Consider the following 26,906-nt stretch of genomic DNA (forward strand, 5'->3'; position numbering starts at 1 on the left):
AGGTCAGAAGACTTGTTGATGAACAATGTTTTATCAATTTTTATTGGAATAGATACAAGTTAAGAAATTTTTGGCAAAAGAGTTACATCATGGATGATAACCAAATGCAAAACACATTTATACATACGGGGAATATCAAGTCTTTACGTGTATACATTCAGACTCTTGCCCAGCAAGTTTTATGATTATAAGCAACTTAATAGAAAACACCCTATTGCCATGACCCATGCTCTATTTTAAAGGGTTACTTATCTGAAACAGATTTCAAATTTGATGGAAAACTGTACGATTGAAAATTGGAATTGCCAAATTTAAATCAATGCAGATACATTCATAATAAATCCCACCTGTTACACACAGATGAGGAAATTACCATTTTGATTAGTGATTTAAGGCAATGATTTTGTAGTTTTGAAGATCACAATTTGTTCTATAATAGCCATTTTCAGACAACTTAAATTTTAAAAAGGCATGTCAAGTGATTATTTCAAACTTTTAAAAATATATACTGCATAGATTAAATCATTTACACTTATGTATACTAAAACAGACATCTTAATAATTGTCTCAATTTAGATCAAGGAAAAAACTTTATGGAATAAAAAAAAATCTAATTTGAAAGCCAAAATCCAGTCTTTACAATATTAAGTTTAAAAATCATTTGGAAATCACACCATTCATTATGGAATTCAAAAACATTCTATAAAGTCAAATCATTGCACACTCAGATTGAAGATAAAGATGTTTTTACACAGCATCTTTATAAGCAATAGCATCCAACACCAACTTAAGGTGGGGCTAGCAAAACCTTTTCAAAACCATTTAAGATTCAGATAATCTTCAAAGAGTTAGAAGGGAAAAATCAAAATCCATAGCTGGTTCTCCAGCTTGGCTTTCAGAAAATATATTGGGTTATTCCTCTAAAGTTTAGGCATTGCGGTAGCTGCTATAGCAATACTTTCAATTGCACATTCATCACTGCCACGAAGGATTCGGAAGTAACCATCTTCTCCCCAACTTGCACTCCAGCTGTTCTTAACAATCCAATATTTTTCCTTTGTTTGTGGGTCACTGCCATAGCCTACTAGCAGCACTGCATGATTAGTAAGCTCAAAAGGATTGAATGGATCACTTAACCCAGTATAGTGATAGATTCCTCCACGATAATGAATAAAGTCACTGTGAACTTCAAAAGCAATAGATACAGGGCCATTTTTAACCAGTTCCAATTTCATGGCTGCTTCATTGCAAGCACCATAAAATCCACCCACATAATAATACTCAGATGTGTAATAACGGTAGCAAGAGTTCTTAATGGTGCAAGGACTATCTCTTCCAAGGTAAGGAAAGCAATCTTCTTCAACCATACCAAAATCTTGGGCATACTTCCCAGCAATCAAGTATGGAAATCCTCCCATACATCCTGGATGAGATTAAAAAGCACAAGTAAAAAGTCACATGGAGTAAATATGGGTGAAATAAAAAAAATGCAGCTGAGACACCCACTCTCCCATCTCAGATCCAAGTGATGTTGCAAAATAAACATTTCATTGGTAATCTGCTACAGAAATAAAACTTCAGAACTAAACTCAGCTAAATTACCTACCAATTATATGGCAAATTATGAAATTTGTCCAATATGCTCAAGAGCTCATTTAACCAATGCCACTGTGGATATATTTTCCCATTGTTTCACAAAGAGATGTTCAATTTGCTGACAAGTGGAATGTTCTAAACCGAAATACATTACCTGGAAAGTCAACTTTTAAAATCCAAAAACTCACAATATTGAATAAGTTTCCCTCTCTACACCAGACCTGATAAGTATTTCCAGCACTTTCCATTTGTAATTCAATTCTTAAAATGCTGGATTACTAATGAATATTGTAACCTTTCACACTATCCCACATTAACTCTGGAGAGTTATTATCTGCAGGCACAATGATGTGTACTAACAAGCAACTATACCAAACATAATTATCATGCATTCACATTTTGATTAAAATAATCAATTTGGCTGTGAAGTGCAAGTTAGGAATGCAACAAAATAATCTTACACAATAGGCCTAAATTTCCACATTTGAAGATAACATTCTGAATAACAAAAAATATTAATTCACGCTTTGGAGCACGAACAACTACATGAAAATGTTTTGCAAGGTCACAATCCAAAAGCGTGATCATAAGAACCAATAAATTACACATTACTGATGTTAGTCAAATACCTTGTGAATAATTACTGCAGGATACTATCTGCTGAGTGCTTAGGATCGGCGTCTGTGTGTTGTTTGTCAAAATACGAATGCGAGCTTCTAGCATCCCCATAGAAGAAAAGGAATAGCAACTCCCACATGTGCCTTGAGTAAAGGAAAGAGGCAAGGTCACACAGAGCAGTGAACAGAAATAAAAACACATTTAATCTTTATTCAAACATTAAAGAGTGCAACATTAAAACTGATCCAAAGAAAGCAGTATTTCCCATTTTTCGTGCATGGGATCTTTATTTTAAACCAATATACTGCAGCAGGAAACAGTGACAGAAAAATATCCTCATTGCTTCATAGCACTACAAATCCATTACCTTGGCAGCTGCCATTTAGATAATGCCTTTCAAAGAAAGGAAAGTCCCTTGTATCACACATGACAGCAGCTGGAAGAACTACAGACAACCTAATTAAATGTGGATTTGTGAAAAGCTGTTGGCGTGAATATGGCATGCAGCAATAGCAAGAGTATGGCCAGTTTAGATAATTTAACAAAGACAGAACCCAGCTACCAAACATTGAAATGTTTCATACAAAAAAAAAGTCAAGTGCATATTATGTAAATAACTACTGAGTAGAACTTAGGTTGTAATGAAAAAAAATTGATTATATCCTAAACCTTGTTTTTGAAGTCCAAGAAAATACACAATCTAGCGCAAAGATGTTTAGCAACCAAATGATTTTGTTGTGAATAGAAAAGGTCCCCTACCCAAAGCCAAGAACTCTCCCCAATTTGCTTTTTTGATGCTGGCAAGCTGAACACAAATTAGATTTTCAGGGAGGTGTGCAATAGCCTTCCGGTCTGACATGTTTATTGCCTCATGACATCCACAATTCTGAGCACCAATCAACAGAAAATAACGTTACTGAAAAGCACTATCAGCCTGGAATTGTATAACTCTCAACGTCAAAAATAACAATTGATCATGAATGAACTTGTTGACCTTGGTAGCAAGCAAATTCAGAGACAACTGTACATACAATCCAAATTCACTCCTTCCTCTGCCCAACTACCAGTGGTTAGACTGCACTCTCTAGTTGCCATATTATAGGAAGGATATGATTGTGCTGGAGTGGGTGCAGAGGAGATTCACCAGGATGTTGCCTGGGTTGGAGGATTTTTGTTATAATGAGAGATTGGACAGGCTGGGCTTGTTTCCCCTGGAGGAAGCTGAAAGGCAATCTCAAAGGTAAATAAAATTATGTGAGACATGTATACAGGGCGAATAAAATCTTTTTCAGAATCAGATTTTCACTGACATACGTTGTGAAATTTGTTGTTTTGCACCAGTACAGTGCAAGACATGAAAATTACAAGTCACAAAAAAAGGGGTGTTAAAAGCAAGAGGGCATTAGTTTAAAGGGAGAGGATGGAGTTTTTAAAAAAGGGCATCCAAGGGTAAAGTGTTTCTACACAGAGTGGTTGATGTCTAGAATGTGCTACCAGAAGTAGTGGTGGGGGCAGATACAACATTTACGAGGCATTTAGACAGGCACTTGAATTGGCAAGGCATAGAGGGATACGGGCCTAACACAGGCAAATGGGATTCGTATAGATGGGTTCAACAGTCAGCATGTACATTTGAGCCAAAGGGTCCATTTCCGTGCTGTATGACTTTCTAAAATGCCCCTAGCCACCAGTAGAAAGAAGCAAGCTGTAAACCAGCAGGGGACAGGTGTAGGTTAAACCAGCAACATGAAGCCAGACAAATAATTCAATGCCAATCAGGCAAGCATTGTTCTGCATAGATTCACCTGTATAGGGCCAGAATTTGCAGATGGTGGCAAAGTGACATACTATATACTAATGTTGGAAAACTCCCAATAGATCTCGCACTCTGCTCTCAGCAACTCCCTTTCTCCCCCAAGGTCTGCTGTCAATTTAGCAAGATGCCTTATGTCCAGCAGATGTAATAGCATCAAATTGCTGGGCAGCCAATCACAAAGAATTCATATAGGGAAGCCAGATAAAAAGTTAAACTTCCAAACATTGAACAAAGTACTAAATGATTAGAGCAGAAATGAAACTAAAGACATATCTTCATTGCAGGGAAAACAAAGTTTCTTTTAGGGCTAAGAGTTTATTAACTGTGGTCCAGGATGCTATTTTAACACCTCACTTGGACCTCATGCAACTTAATTGCAATATTTCCCAAGGTGCAACTGCTTTTTAAATACTTTAAAATGCACACTGTTCAAGTGATTTCAGCTTACTTCTTGAGAAAGGTTGCAAGCAGCACATTTGTGATGGCCTGCTGGATTACTACAACAGAGTTAACACTTTGTATTAATTTTTGGATTATTGGGATCTCTTCTGGGGAAGGTGGGACCTGTACAGAGATGACAGGTTACACCTGAACCCGAGGGAGGTCAATATCCTTGCAAGCAGGTTTGCTAGGGTGGTTCTGGAGGGTTTAAGCTAGTTTGCAAGGGGGATGGGAACCAGAGGGGTAGGTCAGATGAAGGAGTGGATGCGGAAGTCAGATCTAACATGCAGAGAAGCTTTGAGGAAGGAGAAGCAGAGTACAGGGTATAAAAGTAGAAAGGTGGATGGGCTAAAGTGCATTTACTTAAATGCAAGAAGTATCAAGAATAAGGGTAATGAACTGAAATCTTGGATAAGTACATGGGATTATGATATTGTGGCTCTTGCAGAGACTTGGCTGTCACCAGGGCAGGAATGGTGACTGAATATTCCTGGATTTCAGTGTTTTAAATGGGATGGGGGGGGGGGGGGGGTGGAAGAAAAGAGGAGGAGGGGTGGCATTACTGGTCAGGAATACTATCACAGCTGTAGAAAGGGTGGATGATGTAGAAGGATCCTCTCTAGAGTCAGTATGGGTGGAAGTTAGGAACAAGAAAGGAGCAGTTACTCTACTGGGAGTATTCTATAGGCCCCCTGGTAGCAGCAGGGATACTGAGGAGCAGATTGGGAGGCAGATTTTGGAAAGGTGCAAGAATAACAGGGTTGTTATCATGGGAGACTTCAACTTCCCAAATATTGATTGACATCTCCTTAGTACCAAAGGTTTAGACGGGGCAGAGTTTGTTAAGTGTGTCCAGCACGGATTCCTGTCACAGTATGTTGACAGGCTGACTAGAGGGAATGCCATATTAGATCTAGTATTGGGTAATGAACCAGGTCAGATGACAGATCTCTCAGTGGGTGAGCATTTGGGGGACAGTGACCACTGCTCCCTAACCTTTAGCATTGTTACGGACAAGGGTAGGAGCAAAGAGGACAGGAAGATATTTAATTGGGGAAGGGCAAATTATGAAATAAAAAGGCTAGAACTTGAGAGTGTAAATTGGGATGACAATTTTGAAGGGAAATGTACTATGGAGATGTGGTCGTTGTTCAGGGATCTCTTGCAGGACATTAGGGATAAATTTGTCCCAGTGAGGCAGAGAAAGAATGGAAAGGTGAAGGAACCATGGGTGACAAGAGAGGTGGAACATCTAGTTAGGAGGAGGAAGGCAGCATACACAAGGTGTAGGCAGCAAGGATCAGATAGGGCTCATGAGGAATATAGGGTAGCAAGGAAGGAACTTAAGGGGCCGAGGAGAGCAAGAAGGGGACATGAAAAGGCCTTGGCGAGTAGGGTTAGGGAGAATCCAAGCCTTTTTTTCAAGGATGGCTAGAGTAAAGGTAGGTCCGATTAGAGACAAAGGTGGGAAGATGTGCCTGGAAACTGTGGAAGTGGGCGAGGTTCTCAATGAATACTTCTCTTCAGTATTCACCAAGGAGAGGGGTCTTGATGACGCTGAGGAGTGTTGGTAGGGATAATGTACCAGAGCATGTAGAGAGGATGTGTTGGAGCTGTTAGAAAATACTAGGACAGATAAGTCCTCGGGGCCTGACGGAATATTCCCCAAGCTCCTCCGCAAGGCGAATGAGGAGATTGTTGAACCATTGGCTAGGATCTTTGAGTCCTCGTTGTCCACGGGAATGGTACCAGAGGATTGGACAGTGGCAAATGTTGTCCCCTTATTCAAAAAAGGTAGTAGGGATAGTCCAGGGAATTACAGACCAGTGAGCCTTACGTCTGTGGTGGGCAAGCTGTTCTAAAGAATTCTTAGAGATAGGATCTATGAGCATTTAGAGAATCATGGACTGATTAGGACAGCCAGCATGTGAAGGGAAGATCTTGCCTCACAAGCCTGATAGGGTTCTTTGAGGTGGTGACCAGGAAGATTGATGAGGGTAGCGCAGTAGATGTGGTCTACATGGATTTTAGTAAGGCGTTTGACAAGGTTGACATGGTAGGCTTCTTCAGAAGGTCAGTGGGCATGGGATCCAGGGAGGCTTGGCCATGTGGATTCAGAATTGGCTTGCCTGTAGAAAGCAGAGGGTTGTGGTGGAAGGAGTGCATTCAGATTGGTGGGCTATGACTAGTGGTGTCCAAGGATCGGTTCTGGGACGTCTACTTTTCGTGATATTTATTAATGACTTGGATGAAGGGGTAGAAGGGTGGGTTAGCAAGCTTGCAGATGACACAAAGATCGGCGGTGTTGTGGATAGTGTGGCGGACTGTTGAAGATTGCAGAGGGATATTGATAGGATGCAGAGCTGGGCTGAGAAGTGGCAGATGGAGTTCAATCTGGAGAAGTGTGAGGTGGTACACTTTGAAAGGACAAACTCCAAGGTGGAGTACAAGGTTAGTGGCAGGATTCTGGGCAGTGTGGAGGAGCAGAGGGATCTGGGGGCTCATATCCACAGATCACTGAAATCTGCCTCACAGGTGGATAGGATAGTTAAGAAAGCTTATGGAATGTTAGCTTTCATAAGTCACAGGATCGAGTTTAAGAGCTGTGAGGTAATGATGCAGCTCTACAAAACTCTGGTTAGACCACACTTGGAGTACTGTGTCCAGTTCTGGTCACCTCATTATAGGATGTAGAGGCATTGGAAAGGGTGCAGAGGAGATTTACCAGAATGCTGCCTGGTCTGGAGAGTATGCATTATGAGGAGAGACTAAGGGAGCTAGGGCTTTACTCTTTGGAGAGGAGGAGGATGAGGGGAGACATGATAGAGGTGTACAAAATATTAAGAGGAATAGATAAACAGCCAGTGCCTCTTTCCCAGGGCACCAATGCTCATGCAAGAGGGCATGGCTTTAAAGTAATGGGTGGGAAGTTCAAGCGAGATATCAGAGGAAGGTTTTTCACCCAGAGAGTGGTTGGCACATGGAATGCGCTGCCTGAGGTAGTGGCGGAGGCAGGTACATTGGTCGAGTTCAAGAGATTGTTAGATAAGCATATGGAGGAATTTAAAATAGGGGGATTATGTGGGAGGAAGGGGTTAGATAGTATTAGGCTTCTATTAAACATGCAAGTCCCAATTTATAGGCAATTACCATTTAGATTAGTGACTGATTATTTTTCGTGCCTGGGTGTTAAAATTACCAAGAAACACAAGGACTTATTTAAAGTGAACTTTTTACCTTTAATTAATTATGTTAAACAATTATTTACTAAATGGTCCCCATTCTCTTTATCATTGATTGGCCGAATTAATGCAGTTAAGATGAATATTTTACCAAAATTTTTGTATCTATTTCAGGCGATTCCAACTTTTATTTTGATTCCAAAATTCTTTCAGATATATGGCAGAATAAAAACCCAAGGTTAAGAAAGAAATATTCACAAAGATTAAAAAAGGATGGTGGTATGGCTTTACCTAATCTTAGATTTTACTATTGGGCAATTAATATTAGATACTTAATTTTTCAGGCACAAGATTTAGATGCAACTCATTGTCCCTGTTGGGTACACCTTGAGTGTGAATCAGTGCAAGGATTTTCATTAGTTTCTATTTTAGGAGCTTCATTCCCTTTTGCACTTACTAAATGGAGTAAACAAGTGACTAATCCAATAGTTAAACATATAATACAGATATGGTTTCAATTTTGTAAATTTTTTGGATTGAATAAATTTAATTTATCAAGTCCTATTCAATCTAATTTTTTCTTTCAACCATCTAGAATTGACTCAGCCTTTTCCTTATGGAAAATGAAGGGTATAACATGTTTGAGATTTATTCATTGATAACTTTATCTTTTGAACAGTTGTCTTATAAACACAATCTGCCTAGATCACATTTTTTTTTTGATATTTAGAGATCAGAAATTTTTTTAAAGTTACTTTATCTTCTTTTCCAACACCATATAAAATTGAAATTACGGAAAAAAAATTTAGGTTTTAATCCTTATCAGAAGGGCCTGATAGCAATAATTTATGATTGGATTATGAAAGTACGTTCAGAGGAACTTGATAAAATTAAGAATGAATGGGAAAGAGAACTCCAGATACTTTTACCTACTGAGACATGGAAGAAAATTCTTCAATTAGTTAATACATCTTCTATGTGTGCTAGACACTCTTTAATACAGTTTAAGGTGGTTCACAGGACCCATATGTCCAAGGACAAGTTAGCCCGTTTTTATCATCATATAAATCCTATATGTGACAGATGTAATTCGAAGGTAGCTTCCCTGACATGTGTTTTGGTCCTGTCCCCTTTTGGGGAAATATTGGAAAGATATTTTTAACATTTCATCTGTATTGAATATTGATTTACAACTTCATCCTATTACTGCAATTTTTGGGTTACCAATGATGGAAGCTCACCATCTATCTGCTTCTGCTTGTCGTATGATCGCCTTTGTCGCGTTAATGGCCAAGTGATCCATTTTGTTCAAATGGAAGGATCCAATACCTCCCACCACTTTTCAGTGGTTTTCTCAAACTATATCATGTTTAAACTTAGAAAAAAATTAGGAGTGGTACTGTTGATGCTTCATTTAAATTTGACGAAGTTTGGAGTCCATTTATTCAATATTTCCATATGATATAAGCTGACCTTTTTCAGATTCCTTTCAATAACCCTTGAATGCAGAGGAGTGGAGTTGACGACATAATATTTTTTTTCCTTTTTAATTGAAGAAATATCAGTCCAGTTTAAGTTTTTGGTTTTTTTTTTGGTTTATTATCAATTTTTTTTTTTGATTTGGGGGTTCTTCTTTCGTGTAATTAAATTTCATTTCCTTTCAATCCTTCCTTTTGTATTTGTTCACTTAATAAGTGAACAGGAGGTCTAGATTACTTTTTTTTTTACTCCTTGTGATTATATATATTAACTTATGATTGCTATCCTGATCTCTTTGTACCATATATATAATTACTAATGTTTTATATATTATTTTGTACTAATTTGAAAATTAATAAAAAGATTGAAAAAAAATAGTATTTAAAGGTTGGCACAATATGGTGGGCCGAAGGGCCTGTATTGTGCCGTATTGTTCCATGTTGAAACGTACATAGTTCCCAAATGTGTTTTCGGTTTCACAGGGTAGTGATAGTAAACATGTTTGTTGTTATTACAACTACAAAATCCAAAAAACATTGATTCCTTACGTTCATTACTGAATGAAAAATCCTGATCCTTTACATCTGTTGTGATTTCAAGAATGCACAATAATGGATATTCTACAAATACTATTAAACCACTCCACAAATTATGCTTAGTAAACACGAATATAAAAATACGAAAAACAGCCCAAAACAGGTAGAATTACAAAAGTTAACTGTTTTTTGCATTGCAATTTCAGATTGTAAAGTTGAATGTGGGTCATTACTTTTAAATACTTAAAAATGGCTTGTACCAATCACACCCACGATCCCTATACAATTTTCCATGAATTATATTTAAAATAATTGGCAAGAAATTCCTGATTTATATGTATTAATTACACTGTTGGTTCAAATGATCTTATGTCTATTCATAAATTTAAAACCATAACAAGAAAAACCTTTTTAAAATGTGAAAAATGTTAGGTTGATCTAGGCCCCAACACATTGCCACAGCAAAAATTTCAGTAAAGATCTTGCATTTAATGCCACAGCTAATGATTGCAGAGATTAATTCTGTTTTCAGCTCCTCAGATAATGAAGCAGTCTTTGCCAACATGGAGGCGAACTTGGACAAAATTCTGCCTTGGGCTGATTAAACGGCAAGTAACATTCATGCCACACAAATGCCAGCCAGTAGCCTGTCCAACATGAGAGAATCCAACTATCTCCCTTCAGTGAGCTTTGTGATAAAAGTAGTAAAGCAAAGGATGCTGCCATCAAGAATCATGACTTGGTTAATAATTCATTATTCACTCCCTATAATAAATTCCTATTATAGGAATGAGAATATTGCATTTCTTGCATTAATCATCTCTGCAGACTGCAAATAGGCTGGCTTGCACCAATTGTACTGCACTGCAGGCAATTTTGTGATGTAGACCCATTCGCACTAGAACCTGGATCATTGCCATTTTCCTGTATCCCTTGATTTTCTTAATACCCAAAAATCTTTCAATCTCATGCTCAGCAACTGAGCTTCCACATCTCTTTTGGGTAGAAAATGCCAAAGGTTGACTAAGCTTGACCAACAAAATCAACTAGGTGAAGAGACTTATTCTCAGTCACTCCTAAATGATCGATTTCTTATTCTGAGACTCTGACTCCTAGTTCCAGCCATCCCAGCATCACACTCTGCCTCTATCCCATAAGAAATTTGTATGTTTCAACAAGATAATCTTTAATTCTTCTGAATGAGTTTTGGTAGAGTTTGCTTAATAATCATAGGATAATCTTCCTTATCAAGAATCACTGCTCTCTTTGATGCACTCCCTCTATCACAACTATATCCTTCCTTGGGTTGGAAGATGAGATCTATTCATAGTACTCTAGGTGTGGTCTCATCAGAGTCCTAAATAATCTCAGTAAACCATTTTAGAATGTTTACCAAGGGTGCTGAAAACACTGTCCCCCTTTCCCTTCTGCTACATATAGAATTTTCCTGTGATTTTTATACTTGCTACATAATGTAACAACAGCACATGCAAGTCCTACTTTTAATTCTTCGCTTCAAAGCACAAATCAGACTTACCTTGATTTCTAACTGGACTAACATAATTGACTCCATCTACATCCCTCCAGTCCCACGATTCTGGCAAAGAATTTGAAAGCTTCTGTACTTCCTCCAACATAGGCGCAGGTTTTGGACGTCTATGAAAGAACAACTAATCACTATGGAAAAATCTGTTTGAATAAATCATGCATCACTACTCTATTTTTAAAGTGGAATTATTTTTGAACACAAGATAAAAGTAGTTTAATTTCCTTAATCCGAAAGAAATCTTCATTGAATTTATGTTGCAAAATATCAGCAATTCAAGTAACTGTTGCAGAATGAAGTGGTTGAAGCAGTGACCAAATTAGTAATTTTACATTATTAAAGTAACAAATTTTGCACAAATCAACCATCTTACTTTCCAATATTCAGAGTTTTAAAGTGAAACTTTTCTTCTCCCCCATCTTTTCCCAATGATGAAATTGAAGCTTTGTGGGACCTCAGATTTTCTTCCCCATGGAGGGATACACAGAGATTTCCACTCAGTACATATTAATACAATTTAGATTTTAGCTAATGAACTGGCAGTGCCATGCATTTGCAGAAGTGTTGGAACATTATGGAGTAAAATGGGGGAACCAAACCAATGGAGGCACTGCTATGAAGTACAGGTGACAAACATGGAAATGGAAAAAGAAGGTGAAAGTATGACAAAACATAGGAAAAAGCATTGAGGGTAAACCTGAGTGTTAACCATTACAGTTAAAACAGGCATCAATAGGATTAAAAAGGTATAATGGAGGTCTTGAGCTTGAAAATAAAAAAGATGGCAAGAGCACAACTGGCAGACAACTTCTAACACAGCAAGACAGAATCAATGTCAGAGTTGTACAGCCCAGAAACAGGCCCTTCAGCCCACAACATCTATACCAGCCATCATGACTATCTATATTAATCCCACTTGCCTGCATTAATTCCATATCCCTCTATGCCTTGCTCATTCAAGTACCTGTCCGGATGCCGCTTGAAGTGTTGTTACTGTTCCTGACTCCACCTCCTCTGGCAGGTATTTACAGACACCAACTACTCCATGTGAAAAATTTACCCCTCAGATCGCCTTTAAACATACTCCCTCTCACCTTAAACCTACAGCCTCTGGTTTTAGACACCCCCAAACAGGGAAAACAAAGTCTGATTATCTACCTTATCTATGGCTCTCAAAGTTTTATGCACCTTTATCATGTAACCTCCAAGCCTCCTTTGCTCCAATCTGCAGAGGAACAGCACCTTGTATTCTGCCTAGGTAGTCTACAACCTGATGGCATGAACACTGAACTCTCCAACTTCTGGTAACTGTTCTTCCTCTGTTGCTTTTCTCTCAACTCCTGATCTACCTGGTCTCCACTCACCCTCTTTCCTCTCCTCCAACCTCTTCATCTGCCCATCACCATGCACTCCTCCCACCAGTTGCCCTCCCCCACTTTTCCTATCTTCCCTCCCCACCTTCCTCTCTCAGATTCCATCATCATCAGTCCTTTGTCACCTCTACCTATCACCTCTCAGCTTCTGGCACTATTCCTATTCTCCCCTATCTGCCCATCACTTCTCTTCTCCTGGAACCAGTTCTTGTTCCACCACTTCCCTCCACCTTTTTATACTGCCTTTCTCCCATCTAGCTTTCAGTCCAGGTGAAGGGTCTCAATCCTCCATAGATACTGCCTAACCTGCTGAGTTCCTCCAAAATCTTGTGCGAGAGCTGGAACAAACTCAGTTTTGCGGATCTGGCGCCGCCAGGCACAAGAGAGATGAGGCCCATCCATTGAAGCTGAATGAGTCTAGTTAGAGGATGTAGGCTTGAGAGAGGATGTGGACATTGGTTCATTTATCCTGTTAGTGGATTTGAAAGGTTTTGTGGAGCCAGTGCTTGTGGCATTGCTTTAATCTCCTGGTGTAGGTAGACCATGACTGAGGTGCACAGGATGAAGGTATGACTGCTGCTCAATAGTCTGTAAGCTTTGTGCCATGTCTGAGGTCTTCAAACACAGAGAGGCAAAGGCTATGCTGGCATACTGAAGGCAATATTAAATTTCAACATCTGTGAAGGGGCAAGTAGCTCCCACTACATCAGAAATGTGCCAGGTTTTCCAGGGTCTTGCTTCAGATCTTTATTATAGGAAGGTGATGTTGTACAGTAGGGACAGATTGGCAAAGGACCATGGTTTTGCAGATGTTAAATGCAAAGTGGACTGGGTAAATACATTAAGTGAGATGGTGAAGCAGTGGCAGTCACATATTGAAATCTGAAGAATTTCCTTAAATGTTGCATTGGGAAGTAAAAGACTGAGAAAGATGATCCATTCATGGCTAACTAAAGTTAATTGAAAGAAAAGACAGTGATATGAAGATTACTGTACATAAGCTCAGAGATGGGGATAATAAAATAGCATGGAGAGAGGATTAGTTAACTAACAAAAATAGTTTGAATAAGTTCATCATTTTCAGCTTGGCAAGCCGTAATCAGTTGTGTCTAAAATGGATTAGTGCCGAATTTTACAATCTATGGTAATTACTTGGATGAAAGGACTGTACGCTAGCCACATTTGCTGAACACAAGTAGATGGCGAAAGAAGACACAAGAGTCCACACGGGGATAGATTGCATGCAGCCAGAAATTTGGCAGAGAGAGTATAATGATGTCAGGAAATGCCATGTTAGATAGGAACAGAAAACATTGTTTAAATGAGGAGAAACTACAGAATGCTGCTGAAAGTGTGTCCTTGGCCAAGAAACACACAAATATGCAGGTACAGCAAGCAATTAAGAAGGCAAACAGAACATTGGTCTTGTTGCAAAGAGGATGAAGTAGAGAAGCCTTGTTACTACTGACTGCTGATTAGTGATGAAGAGGATATACTTCCATTGGAAACAGTTCTGAGAAAGTGGATTTAAGTAGATTCCCAAGAAAGACAATACTTTATGGAGGAACAATTAAGCAGATTATGGATACACAAGTGTTTGAGATTTTATAGATATACAAGATCCAAAAGGGGCTTGCAAGGACAGAGTTTTTGCATAAATTGGTGGTTAACTAATTTTGCCAAGTGAAAATCTGGACAGATGCAGAGAGAAATTTTACCCTTGTGGGAGAATCCAGAAATAGGCAGCAAAGTTTTAGAATAAATGGTCATCTATTTAAGATGGAAATGGAGACATTTTCTTTGCTCAAAGGGTCACAAATCTTTGTAATTCAGAGACAGTGGAAACTAATATTCAAAGTTGAGATAGGATTTTGCTCTGTTGAGGAATCATGGAAAAGTTGCAAGAAACATGAGTGGAGGCCAAGATCAGATCAAGCAAAATCTAATTGAAAAACAGAGATAGCTTAAAGGGCCACATGGCCAGCTTCTATTGCTAATTCTTAAGTTCTTATAAACCCCCTCAGTGAATGGAAAATAGGAGAGACTAGAGATGTGAGTAAATGCAAAAGAATTAAGGGGATTGCAACAACCCACTGTCTGATCGGAATACAGAAGGAATTTCATTTCTGTGTATTTACTCCTTAAGTTTTTCCTCAATCAGTATGTTCACGTTCCTACAAGAGATGTTGTGAAATCCAGTTGTAGTATTGAAATATATTAGAGAAAATTAGGCCCACTATTCATGTGGCTGGAAAATTCTAGACTATTTGGTCCACGTGGCCTGCTTCTCTTTTCTCATATAGATCAAAAGTTTCCTGAACAAGACTGAAACCATCATCTTAATCCACGTCACAGACCCTATTCCTCAGCCACTAAATCAATCCCCTTCTATAAAACTGAATAAGATTGTTTGATAATCTTTGGATCACATTGTAGTTCGATTACTTAGGCTGCCTTGTCACATCTCCGTAATATCTTATCTCCAGCTCAGCTGATGAAAACACCTTCAAGCCCAGACAAATCTCAATCACTTCACTCCCCTCACTCTAAAATCCTGTTCATCCGTCATCCCTCTGTTCAATGAACTATACTGGCTTCCACTGATATGGCAATATTGAAATTCCCAGTATTATTGTTTTTTAAATCATTTCACAGCTTCAATTTTCTAACTTCTTGGAGCCCTTCAAACAGCCATAGTTTGTCTCCCCCAGTGTGTAATATCATCCTGATATGCATTTGCTCCATTACTGGTCAGCATGCCTGCAGCTGCCCAGATTTTAAGCACTAGAATTAATTCACTACGTGAGCCAGGAACAGGTATAGGCCATTTGGCCCCTTGAGTGTGCTCCAGTATTTAATATTATGGGTGACCAGATTTTAATCTTAATTTCACATTTTCATCACTTGCTTATCAAGTATCTATCTCTGCCTTAAAACATCCACAGATTCTACTTCTACTACCCTTTAAGGAAGAGAGTTCCAGAGAATCACAACCATCTTTGCAACATTTTGCTATCAAGGTGCAAAACTTGTTATACAAGGCTAGTAAATCAAATAAAATGGGTAAAAAATGTCAAGGAAATAGTAAGTGAAGCAGGAGCAAAAAAACTAAGATAAGATGGCAAGTAGTGCTTTCACTGTATTTAGCAGTCAGATGACAGAAATGGTGAGCATTTGAGAACTCCCAAAAGTTAACATACCACATGACCAAGGAATAGCAAATACAGTAAAATTATTCCTCCTTTTAGGGATTCAACCATGGAACACTATCACCTGGACAAAGGCTGAACTTCCTGGAAGGGGAAAGAGTGACAAAAGATATACAAATTTCAGTAAGGAAATTGCAGGTAGGCAAAGGAAATTCAAAGGATGACAAGACATCTGTGGAAGGAAAAACAGAGTTAACAGTTGACGTCAAAGACCCTTTGTCAGAACTAGGAAAGGCAAAATCAAGTTAGTTTTAAATATGAAGTGCATCAGGGAAAGGGGTGGATAGGACAAAGAGAACATCAATAACAGGGCGAGGCCAGGGGTGCTGTGGGGATAATCTGTGGGAATCCTTTGATCAGTAGGGCAGTTAGCAGGTGACAATACAAAGAAAGTGACATAAAATGTTGCAGAATGCAAGGATATGCCCAGTAGGTCAGGTTGTGCTAATTGAGAGAGAAAAACTGAACCATCATAGATGGATGACTTACAGCAGAAGTGGATAGTTCTGATAAAGAAAGAAAGCCAGTTAGCGGAGGATGTGGAAGTCAATATTGAGTCTGTAGAGCTATGTGCCAAACAGAGGTACTGTTCCTCAAGCTTGCATTGAGGCCCATCCTTGAATGGAGGTTATAAGAACACAAGACACAGAAACAGAAGCAGGCTATTTAGACACTCATATCTGTTCTACCATTCAATAGAATCATAGTCAATCTTTTACCACATGTCCCTAATTTCCCCTAACATCAAAATATCTTTTGATCTCCAATCCTGAATATGTTCAGTAACTGAAATGCCACAGCCCACTTAGGCAAAGATTAAATACCCATTGCATGGAAAAAAAATTCTTTTCATTTCTGTTCTGAATAGCCAACCTTTATTTTGAGACTTATTCTTTGTTCTAGACATCTCAGCCAGTGAAAATATCGTCACTGCACCTTTACCATGTGTTTTTATATTTTAATGAAATCATCTCTTATCCTTCTAAATGGCAGAGAATAACTTAAATCTCTCTTCACAGGACAATCTGCCCATTCCAGGAATCAACCTGATAAACCTGTAAAGCTTTGAATTCCAGAGACGAGGAGATGTAGCCGTAACCATCAAGACCATAGTTCATCCAGTACAAGTGACTCCCGCATTAAGGGGGCAGAGGGGGGTCGCGTTCCTATAAAATGGTCCATATCGCGATTTTCCATAACGTGAAGCCTCATCACCCAAGTTGTGTGTCAAGTAGTGAGTGTTTAAAAAAAGTTGCATGTACTTTCCTCCCCCCACAAATTTCAGAGTGAATTTTTATTCCATATCTCAGATATTTTGGTAGTGATTTGCAAATTCTGCAAGTGCGAATTTCCATTACCCAAACTGCTGTAACACAGGGGTCACCTATATGGGATCAAAGTGATGCAAAATTGAAGGCGGTGAGCATTGGAGATGCAACCAACTGACTGCAGAAGTACATCAGCACAAGTGGAAGAATGGTTTTGTTCGAAGTTTTCCCAGCTACAGTGGTGGTGTGACCCAGCTACAACACATGGGCAGGGAACAAGGATTTAGAACTTTGCAAATTCAGTTAGCATTACTGCAAATTCAGGACAATCTTATAAGTAGTATTTCCACCATTTTTCCAGACATCTACATTGTTCTCTCTCGGAAATGAGTGCTATATTACAGATCTTTGATAAATCAATACCAAAACCTACCTGGGGACGCGTGAGCCATGACCACCAGCACGTTTAATTAAGTCTTCAATGGTGAATTTTTCATATTCTTCATAAACCGTTGCAGTCCAAGATTTCTGAACTGTATTTATTGCTTTCACAAAATCCACATTAGGCTTGTATTGTCTCTGTGAGAGGCTATTGAGGATAGAGGTGGGGGAATGAAACAGAGGGAACAATTAAAACCATTCCAAATGATAATTAATATTTTATTTGCTCAAGCATTTCAAAGCAAAATAGTTTACCTAGACTGGGGAAAGTAAAGAAAACAAAATCAGTCAAAACGCTGGCAATATATTGTTTGGAAACATGTACAATTATATTTGAAAAGCAGCACCAGATCATTCAAAATTACCTGCTCCAGTTTCTCATACTCCTCCCATTTCCCACTAATGGCTCTAATACCAAGGTTTTCTGCGTGTATTAAAAGAAACCCATTATAACTTTAGCTGGGCTTTGGGAAGGTCCCCCTCCTTCCTTTCCATACAGTGGAAGTATTTTCCACATGGAATTCTGCATGTGGAAATGTATGGAACCATCTTTTAAAAAAAGCCTATAAAATGCAGTTTTGGAAATCCTCAAATAATGAGATCGTGTTAAATATTTTAAAATACTGCAATATTTTAGAACTGTTTTTCCAACATGTGCTTTGTACAGTCAACTGCAAAAATATTAAAATGCACATCAATAAATCTTACTGAGCAAATCATTTTGATCATTTGGCTTGGCAGTAATGTTACATTAAGAAAAATAATACAAAAAATCAGTTTTCTTTTTGTAAATGTTACTGGAGTAGATACATTATTCAGTGCTGATGAAGAATGGAAATTTTTTCTTCCCCCTCAAACTGTGAGAAATAGTCTACTTATACTAATATATATCAAATCCTAATTATAGGATTCTCAATGTAGCCAGGCCATGACACACAGCTTCATGTAATCATCTATCATTCTACGTAGTATACCACCTTCACACTCTCTAAAACACACTTGCTCTTGACCACTGCTACAAATGGATTTCCCATCACCCTCAAAGATTCTTTTAAAAAAAACCAATTACAACATTCAGACTAGGTGAAATCTAAAATAGAAGAAATTTAAATGACACTCCAATATTTAGACGTCAAACTACCTGCTGCTGCCTGGCCAAGTATGCAATTGACTTGCTTCCCTAAAATGAAATTCAGTATTCTGCTAAGAAAGTATTAAATCACAGTAATGGTTATGCTACATTTCGATAATAGTTTGCACATGGCACAAGATCAAGGCTGTCTTTACTTGCAATACCAACACATTGCATCATTCCATATAACATAATAGGAACTTGAAGCTTTCTGTGCGTTTCCATAACAGATCAAATATTAAATGGAAATTGAGCATAGCATTTGGCATTCATTAATGGATTCCAGTTTCACCCTGACAAGAATATCATTCTCTCCACCGCCCCACCCCCCAAAATCAAGTAAAAACCAATTTCAAGTACCTATTACATTTTGTAGCAATGCAGAGATCTTAAATCCATTCTCTTTCTAGAAACTGCAGCAGGGAATCCAATAGCATCTGCCGTTAAACTTAACCTTGCAGGCTGATGCAAATAGAGCAACAGATAGCTAGGGCCTGAGTGGCCAGGGCTAGCCACAAATCTTAAACAATGAGACTCAAATACTGGCAATTAACACAAATTGACCAGCAAGAAGAGTGAATCAGAAGAAGTGGGAGAAATGTCAAATTAGGAACAAATCCTGAAAGAGGAATTGAAGATTGATTGAAAGTAAAATTAGACATTTTAAAATTGTCCTAAAATTTCAAAACCATGGAGTTATCTCTGCAGGTTATAATTTTTGGTTTCAGAGAGAATTAGTGGCAATCACCATGAACTGCACCAAATAGGGATCTGCATGAAGAATTTGTTTTAAATGTACATTTTCAGGACTGGTGCAGGAATGGAATATGTACATGCCAAAGGAACTGTACACATTTAATAAAGCCACAATGTTAATTTCAGGATCAATAATTTGCTTACCGTAACAGGTGTCTCTTTGAATGAACTACATTAGTTTGTATATTCCTGGAGTACTTCTTGCCAAAAAAGCAGGCCCAGTTTCGACCCAACACATCATGTACCGATCCTGGTAGTGTTTCATGACAGTAGCTAGTTACATTTGAGCCTTCTTGCTTGTACTATTAATGGTTACGGGGGGGTGGGAAGAATAGAAAATGTAGTAAACATTCACATTTTGCGCTTTCTATAATTTAAAATGACTGGATCAGCAACTTTTTTTGATATTTTAATGGAATAAAGATAATTGTATATAACCTTCAAAAATATGACTTTTACATTTTTCTTGACTGCACCACAAGTCGTGCAAGGCCATCCATTGGGTGGAATTGAATTTTCCAGAAAACAATCACACATAGCAGACATCTGTCTCTTAAATGAATCCATAACTGTGCACAGACAAAGCATCAATAACTCAACACTTCTCTTCCATCTTCAAAGTTTACTATAACTCCTTTCTGGTCAAAGTTATTCATCCCCCATGATACTGGATTTTTATGATGTGTAGCAGGGAGACGTTTCTTTTAGGACGTTTAGGCAGTCAACTCAACCTATGAGAACAGCATGCAAACTTTGTTGGTTAAGTGGGTGGAAATGGATATTATCTTGTTACATCCGCAAAAGATTTTCCGAGACAGCAGAACCAAGTGGGGAGGTCAGACGGACACATTTAGGTGGATGATGGGGTACAAACAAGCAAAGAAGACATAAATGGTAGCCTTAACAGGTGGCCACAAATAACATGTATAAAAGGGAGACAACGACATTAGAAATTATCTGAAGGACAAAAGACGATAGAATTGGGCTGCAATTATCTGTTGAAAACTAAGATTGGGATAGACAAAAGCTTAATTAAATATAAGGAGGATGTGAATTAGGACTTGACTTGAATTTGCAAAATACAATCTAAGGTTGATAACGATGGGCAAAATACTGTACATGAGCAGAGCCTGCAAGCAAGATTGAATGAAGAACTAAAAAGCTTATATAAACTCTGGTCTGCTTCAGTAGTGTGAACCAAGGACTAACATGAGCGAGAGAGAGAGCACGAGGACCCCAAGTTGATCAACTGATGCCAGTAACAGGTAATATTGAGACAGGTTGCAAATGCTTGTTTGTTTGTTTGTCATTCTTGAATACATATTCTCCACATTACTCCTCCATTTTCTGGAATCATTATTTATGTACTAAAGTTTCTTGCAGCACTGGAACACCAGCTTTAATTTGTTGCTTTGAGTTATGGGCAAATGCTCATGTTTTCCATGGTGAATCACCATTTATTAATTTCCTGAGTTTACTGTAGTATCTATTTTCAATGACATAAAATTCTTCACTGCCTATGCTCTGACAAGCTATTTCCTACTCCTCCAAAAGTTTCTTTTAATTGCACACTAGGACACCTCGGATTTATTCCTAGTAATTCCTTCCCCACTTTCAAATACTGTTACCTGCTTGCTTCATTCTGCACAACTCCATTACCTTTCACTAAACTTGTTTCATCTAGTTATTCACTATCCTGGTATCAGCTCACTCTCTCCATCAGAGAGGATTTGTAATCACTACCCATTTTGTTAGGATTTACTGTTTGTCCTTGGGTTTTACTCACATTATTTCTCTTGACCATTGCTCAAGCCTTGATCAGCTTTATTTGCACTCTCCTCAGATGAATGAACTCAAGCATTAATTTATGAACACAGCAAACAGGCACCAGATTCAAATCAAATGCGTCCCACTAGAGATACACCAAATGAAACTTCGGAAATTTTCATTATTTCTACCTTTCTCTTATTATAATCATGACATGACTTGCTGTGTCACAGCTACAGAATCCAAGATGTCTCGTACTTATTCGAATCCAAGTTGACTGTTAAATTAAAGTCAATTTGCATACCATTATGCACAAGTAGTACAAAAAAAAATTACATATTTTTAGTAACATTGATTCAGGAAGGAGTATTGACCAGGACTCCAGAAAATTCCTTGCTCTTTTACAAATCAAATCACTTTAACTTTATGGGCCTTTCTTCCAACTGTTTGCTAGTGACAGGAAACCTCACCTGTCAGTATGGATCAAAAGTATATCAATATCCACTGCCACTTGGTGAAAATCTCATCCAACAATATTTTATTTAATCACACAACATCAAACCATAATAAAATATATGATCAGATAACTGTAGAAATTTTAATTGAGAAATAAATATTGGACAGGGCACAAGGAACACTCTCCTGCTCTTTAAGTACAGTTCTTGGGTCCTTTGAATCCATTTAAAGGAGACATCAGGACACTGTTTAGTCTCACCTAAAACTTACCAATTCTAGTCTAGATGAACTCATGACCAGAGGCAAGTGAATCAAATGAATGATACCCAATACTGTATGCAAATTCAGTTATTCATTAAAAACTGAGACCTACCTTAAAAAAAGCAAACCATTTGTAATTATCAAGTACCACTTCAAAACCTTGGTTGTAAATCAAGGTGAAAAAACCAAAAGATCCACGTTCACTTTCAGCAATATCAAACTTCTGGAGATGTACAGTCACAGTTTTTATTGGAGGACCTATGGAAGAAAAATTGCAATACAACTTTATTAATATGCTGCAAATACTGTGTTTGAGTATAAGTGCTGAGGGTTTGGCTTGAAGGGCTTTGGTGAGGAGGTTGAGCAGAGGAACAGGTAAGAGCAGGCAAGGTTTTTCTTAAAATTACTTTTCTGATTAGTGTAGCTGGGATGGCAGTTAGGGCAATGGTATGCTCATCCTGCATACCATTGCCCTAACTGCCATCCCAGCTACACAAATCCTCTTGCAGGATGTGGGTGATCAAGGAAACTTCCAGCATCCCTGATGATAAATTGGTTTATTACTGTGACATGTACCAAGATACAATGAAAAACTTGTCTAGCATACCATTCATCCAGATCAGTTCATTATAACAGTGCATTGAGGTAATACAAGGTAAAACAATGACAGAATGCAGAATAAATGTGTTAACAGTTACAGAGAAAGTGCAATGCAAGTAGACAATAAGATGCAAGGCCAATAACAAGGAAGATTGAGAGGTCAAGAGTCCATCTTAATGTACTGGGGAGCCATTCAATAGGGACAGAAGCTGTCCTTGAGCTTGGTGGTACATGGTTTCAGGCTTTTTGTATCTTCTGCCTCTCCTTCCAGAAAGTGGAGAGACTGAAAGAAAGGTAGATGTCACAACCAGTAAGTCAGCAAGAAAGGACAGGCAGGAGCAAGGTAATATACATGATGGAATGGAAGGGTTGAAGTGTATTTTGATGCAAGGAGTATTAAGGGTAAGGGAGATGAACCTAGAGCATGGATCCCATACATGAAACTATGATGTTGGGCCATTACAGAGACTTGGTTCAGAGAGAGACAGGATTGACTGCTTGATGTTCCAGGGTTTTGATGGTTTAGAAGAGATCGAGAGGGAGAAATTGTGCTATTAATCGGGAACAATATCACAGCTGCACTCTGAGAGGACATAATGGAGGGCTCATCCACTGAGTCTATATAGGTAGAACTCAAAAATAAGGAAGGTGCAATCACTCTTATGGGATTATACTACAGAACCCCTTCCCCTCCACCCCCCCCCCCCCCCAATAGCCACTGGGACATTAAGGATATACAAGCAGATTAGGAAAGATGCAAAAACAACAGGGTGTTGTCCTGGTTGACTTCAACGTCCCCAATATAGCCTGGGACCTCCTTTGTGCAGGAAGGTTGGATGGGGTTGAATTTGTTAGGTGCATCCAGAAGAGTTTCTTAAAAACAGTATGTGGATAGTCCAATTAGAGGAGGGGCTGTACTAGACTTTGGATTGGGAAATGAGACTGGACAGATCAGGTGACTGACCTTTCAGTGGGGAAAACATTGAGGAAACAGTGATCATAACTCCCTAAATTTTAAGATCTCTATGAATAAAAATAAACCTTGTGGGAAAGGATTAAATGGGGGTGGGTGGAGGGTAAATTATGAGAGTATTAGGCAGGAGCGAGGGAGAATTAATTGGGAATGGCTGCTTTTGGGCAAGTCCACATCTGACACATGGAGGTTGTTTATAGACCAACTGCAAAGAGTACAGGACCAGTATGTTCCAGGAAGAAGGACAAGGATGGCAAGGTAGGAGAACACTGGATCTTGTAGAGAGGTTGTAAATTTAGTCAAGAAGTGAAAGAAAGCATATACAAGGTTTAGGAAGCTAAAATTGAACAGGGCTCTTGAGGAATACAAAGAAGCCAGAAAAGAGCTCACGAAAGGAATTAAAAGAGCCAGGAGGGGCCATGAAAAGTCCTTGGCAAGTAGGATTAAAGAAAATCTCAAGGCATTCTTTACATAAATCAAGAGCAAGAGGATAACTAGGGAGAGGGCAAGACCACTCAAGGAACATACGCTTGGAGGCAGAGGATGTGGGGAGGTTCTGAAAAAGTAGTTTGTGTGAGTATTGACAAAGGAGAAGGACATTGAGGATAGTGAGATCAGTGTGGAGCGTGCTAATATGCTAGGGCATTTTGAGATAAAGGAGGAGGTAGTGCTGGGTCTCTTGAAAAACATTAAGGTGGACAGGTCCCCATGGGCTGTTGGGATATACCCCAGGTTAGAGAGAAGCAAGAGATGAGATTGCCGAGGCCTCGATCAAGATCTTTGTGTCCTCGCTAGCCACAGGCAAGGTCCCGGAGGGGCTGGTGAGTAGCTAATGTTGTTCCATTGTTCAAGAAGGGAAATAGGGATAATCCTAGTAACCATAGACTGGCGAGTCTCACGTCAGTGGTAGGGAAGCTATTGGAGATGATTCTTAGGGATAGGATTTATGAGCATTTGGAAAAGCATGGCCTAATTAAGGACAGTCAGCATGGCTTTGTGCAGGTCAAGTCATCTCTAACAATTTTTTGAGGAGGTGATCGATGAAGGTAGAGCAGTAGACGTTGTCTTTATGGATTTTAGTAAAGTAAGGCGTTCAACAAGGTCCCTCATGGTAGGGTCTTCCAGAAGATTAAGATGCATGGGATCCACAGTGACTTGGCTGTATGGATTCTTCGCTGGAGGTCCATGCTAGTGGTGTTCTGCAGGGCTCTGTATTGGGACCTCTGCTGTTTGTGATATATATAAATGACTTGAATGAAAAAGTGGATGGTGGATTAGTACATTTGCAGATGACACAAAGATTCGTTGCATTGTGGATAGTGTAGAAAGGATATAGATCAGTTGCAGATATGGGCAAAGAAATGGCAGATGGAGTTTGATCCAGGTAATTGCAAGATGCTGCACTTTGGGAAATCAAATGTAAAGGGAAAGTATACAGTTAATGGCAAGACCCTCAACAGCACTGATGTACAGAGGGATCTTGGGGTCCAAGTCCAGAGCTCCCTGAAGGTGGCCACATAATTTGATTGGATCATAAAGAAAATTTAAGGTATGTTTGCCTTTATTAGTCAAGGTATTGACTCAAGAGTCAGGAAGTAATGTTGCAGCTTTATAAATCCCTGGTTAGGCCACATTTGGAGTATTACATTCAATCCTGGTCACCACATTATGGGAAGAATGTGGAGGCTTTGGAGAGGGCACAAAAGAGGTTTACTAAAATACTGCCTGGATTAGAGGGTATGTGCTACAAGGAGAGGTTGGACAAACTAGGGTTGTTTTTTCTGGAGTGGCAGAAGCTGAGAGGAAACCTGAAAGAAGTTTACAAGATTATGAGGCATAGATACATCTTTTAGAGGTCTCTTTTACCCAGGGCCAAAATGTCTAATACTGGAGGGCAATTTAAGGTGAGGGGGACACGTTCAAAGGAGAAATGCGGGGCAAGTTTTTGGTTTAAAAAAAAAGAGCGGTGGGTGGTGGTGGAGGTAGATATAATAGAGGTGTTTGAGGCTGGTAGATAGGCACATGAACATGGAGAGAATGGAGGTATAATCGACTATGTGCAGGCAGAAGGGATTGGATGCCATTAGCTTAATTAGTTCAGCACAACATCGTGGACGAAAGGGCTTGTTCCTGTGCTGTATTTTTCCAGTCCTATACAATATTTAAGTGTTTCACTTCCTTTTTTACAAAGATCTATGCATTTGGAAAACGATTAATTCCTTTTTTTGTACAAGTGACTTCTTTTACATCTGAGATTCAGCACTTTTTCCAGAATTGCAAAGACTTCAGGAAGCAGAGTGGTTTAAAATTCACAAGTTCAACGTGACTTTATAACAATTCACTAAACATCCCCATACAAGATGCTTATTTCCATAGGGCAAAAAAAAAGTGCTGGAGGAAATCAGTGAGAAACAAAGGACTGCAGATGATGGAATCTAGATGAAAAACACGGTGATGCTGGAGGAACTCAGCAGACCAGGCAGCATCCGTGGAGAAAAGCAATCAACGTTTCAGATCAGGACCCTTCTTCAGGACTTGCCCACGGATGCTGCCTGGCCGGCTGAGTTCCTCCAGCATCGTCGCGTTTTTCATCGAGAAAATCAGTGAGTCAAGCAGCTGATGGAGGGAAAGGAATTGTCGACGTTTCGGGTCGAGACCCTGCATCAAGACTGTCCCTCCAGCAGTTCGTTTTTTGCTCCACACTCCAACATCTGCAGTCTCTCGTGCCTCCATATTCATTTGCACGTTAGCTTCTTGCCTATAGTTTCAGTTTCATAGTTCCCCCTAATAGTCCCAGAGGGTAAAACAAAATCGACAAGCCTGAACAAGCAGGGACAAATCTTGCCTCATTATCAGGCAAGATTTTCTCTTATCTATCCCTATCTGACAAAATGTATTTTTTTTCTTTTTCTCATTAAAAAGTACAGCGATTTAAAGCAAGTTATTTGGTCGTGTTACTAATTCAGAACAGACAATTTTCCCAGAAAACAAGTTCAGTAACTTTAAGCTACCAATCGTTTGGTGGATTTAGACTTCGAAACGTGTAAGTCTCCAAGAAGCTTAAACGGTTGATGCAAATATCAATCACGGACTGGCTACTTGCTCGTAATGTGAACTATTAAAATTGCTCGGCTCATTCAATGCGAAACGCCGGCATAATTGGACGGAAGAAAGCAGCCGATTCGGCAAGTTTTGCAGAGAGCTTGTCTTAAACTCACCCACGTTGGAGCAATCGACATCTCTGCCTTGCCCTTCGTGCCCAACGTGGAACACCCAGGTACCCAGCAAGTCCTCGTAAGAACAGTTGGCCGGTGTGTCAGCGACAGCGGAGCGCACGGAGAACAGCCCGAGCAAGGACAGAATATACAAATACATCGCCATGGTTAACCCGACAGCCGCAACACCGGCAATAGGAGCTGCCCGGGAGCAGGTCATGTGACTGCTCGGGTCAGGTGA

The 26,906-nt window shown here is 39.1% G+C and overlaps 1 protein-coding gene across 1 annotated transcript; it reads right to left on the reverse strand.

Annotated features, from left to right (window-relative positions):
• On the reverse strand, positions 1-26,895 carry ctsc (cathepsin C). Its single transcript, XM_052025543.1, has 7 exons — positions 26,669-26,895; positions 21,990-22,135; positions 19,538-19,695; positions 17,498-17,653; positions 11,206-11,324; positions 2,226-2,357; positions 1-1,423 (listed from the first exon to the last, which is right to left on the reverse strand). Exons 1-7 carry the CDS (start codon positions 26,883-26,885, stop codon positions 921-923), a joined length of 1,431 nt encoding a protein of 476 aa, XP_051881503.1. The 5' UTR covers positions 26,886-26,895; the 3' UTR covers positions 1-920.
• Positions 26,896-26,906: the final 11 nt, after the last annotated feature.

The sequence above is a fragment of the Pristis pectinata genome, chromosome 11, assembly GCF_009764475.1.
Source record: "Pristis pectinata isolate sPriPec2 chromosome 11, sPriPec2.1.pri, whole genome shotgun sequence".
Taxonomy (NCBI): Eukaryota; Metazoa; Chordata; class Chondrichthyes; order Rhinopristiformes; family Pristidae; genus Pristis; species Pristis pectinata.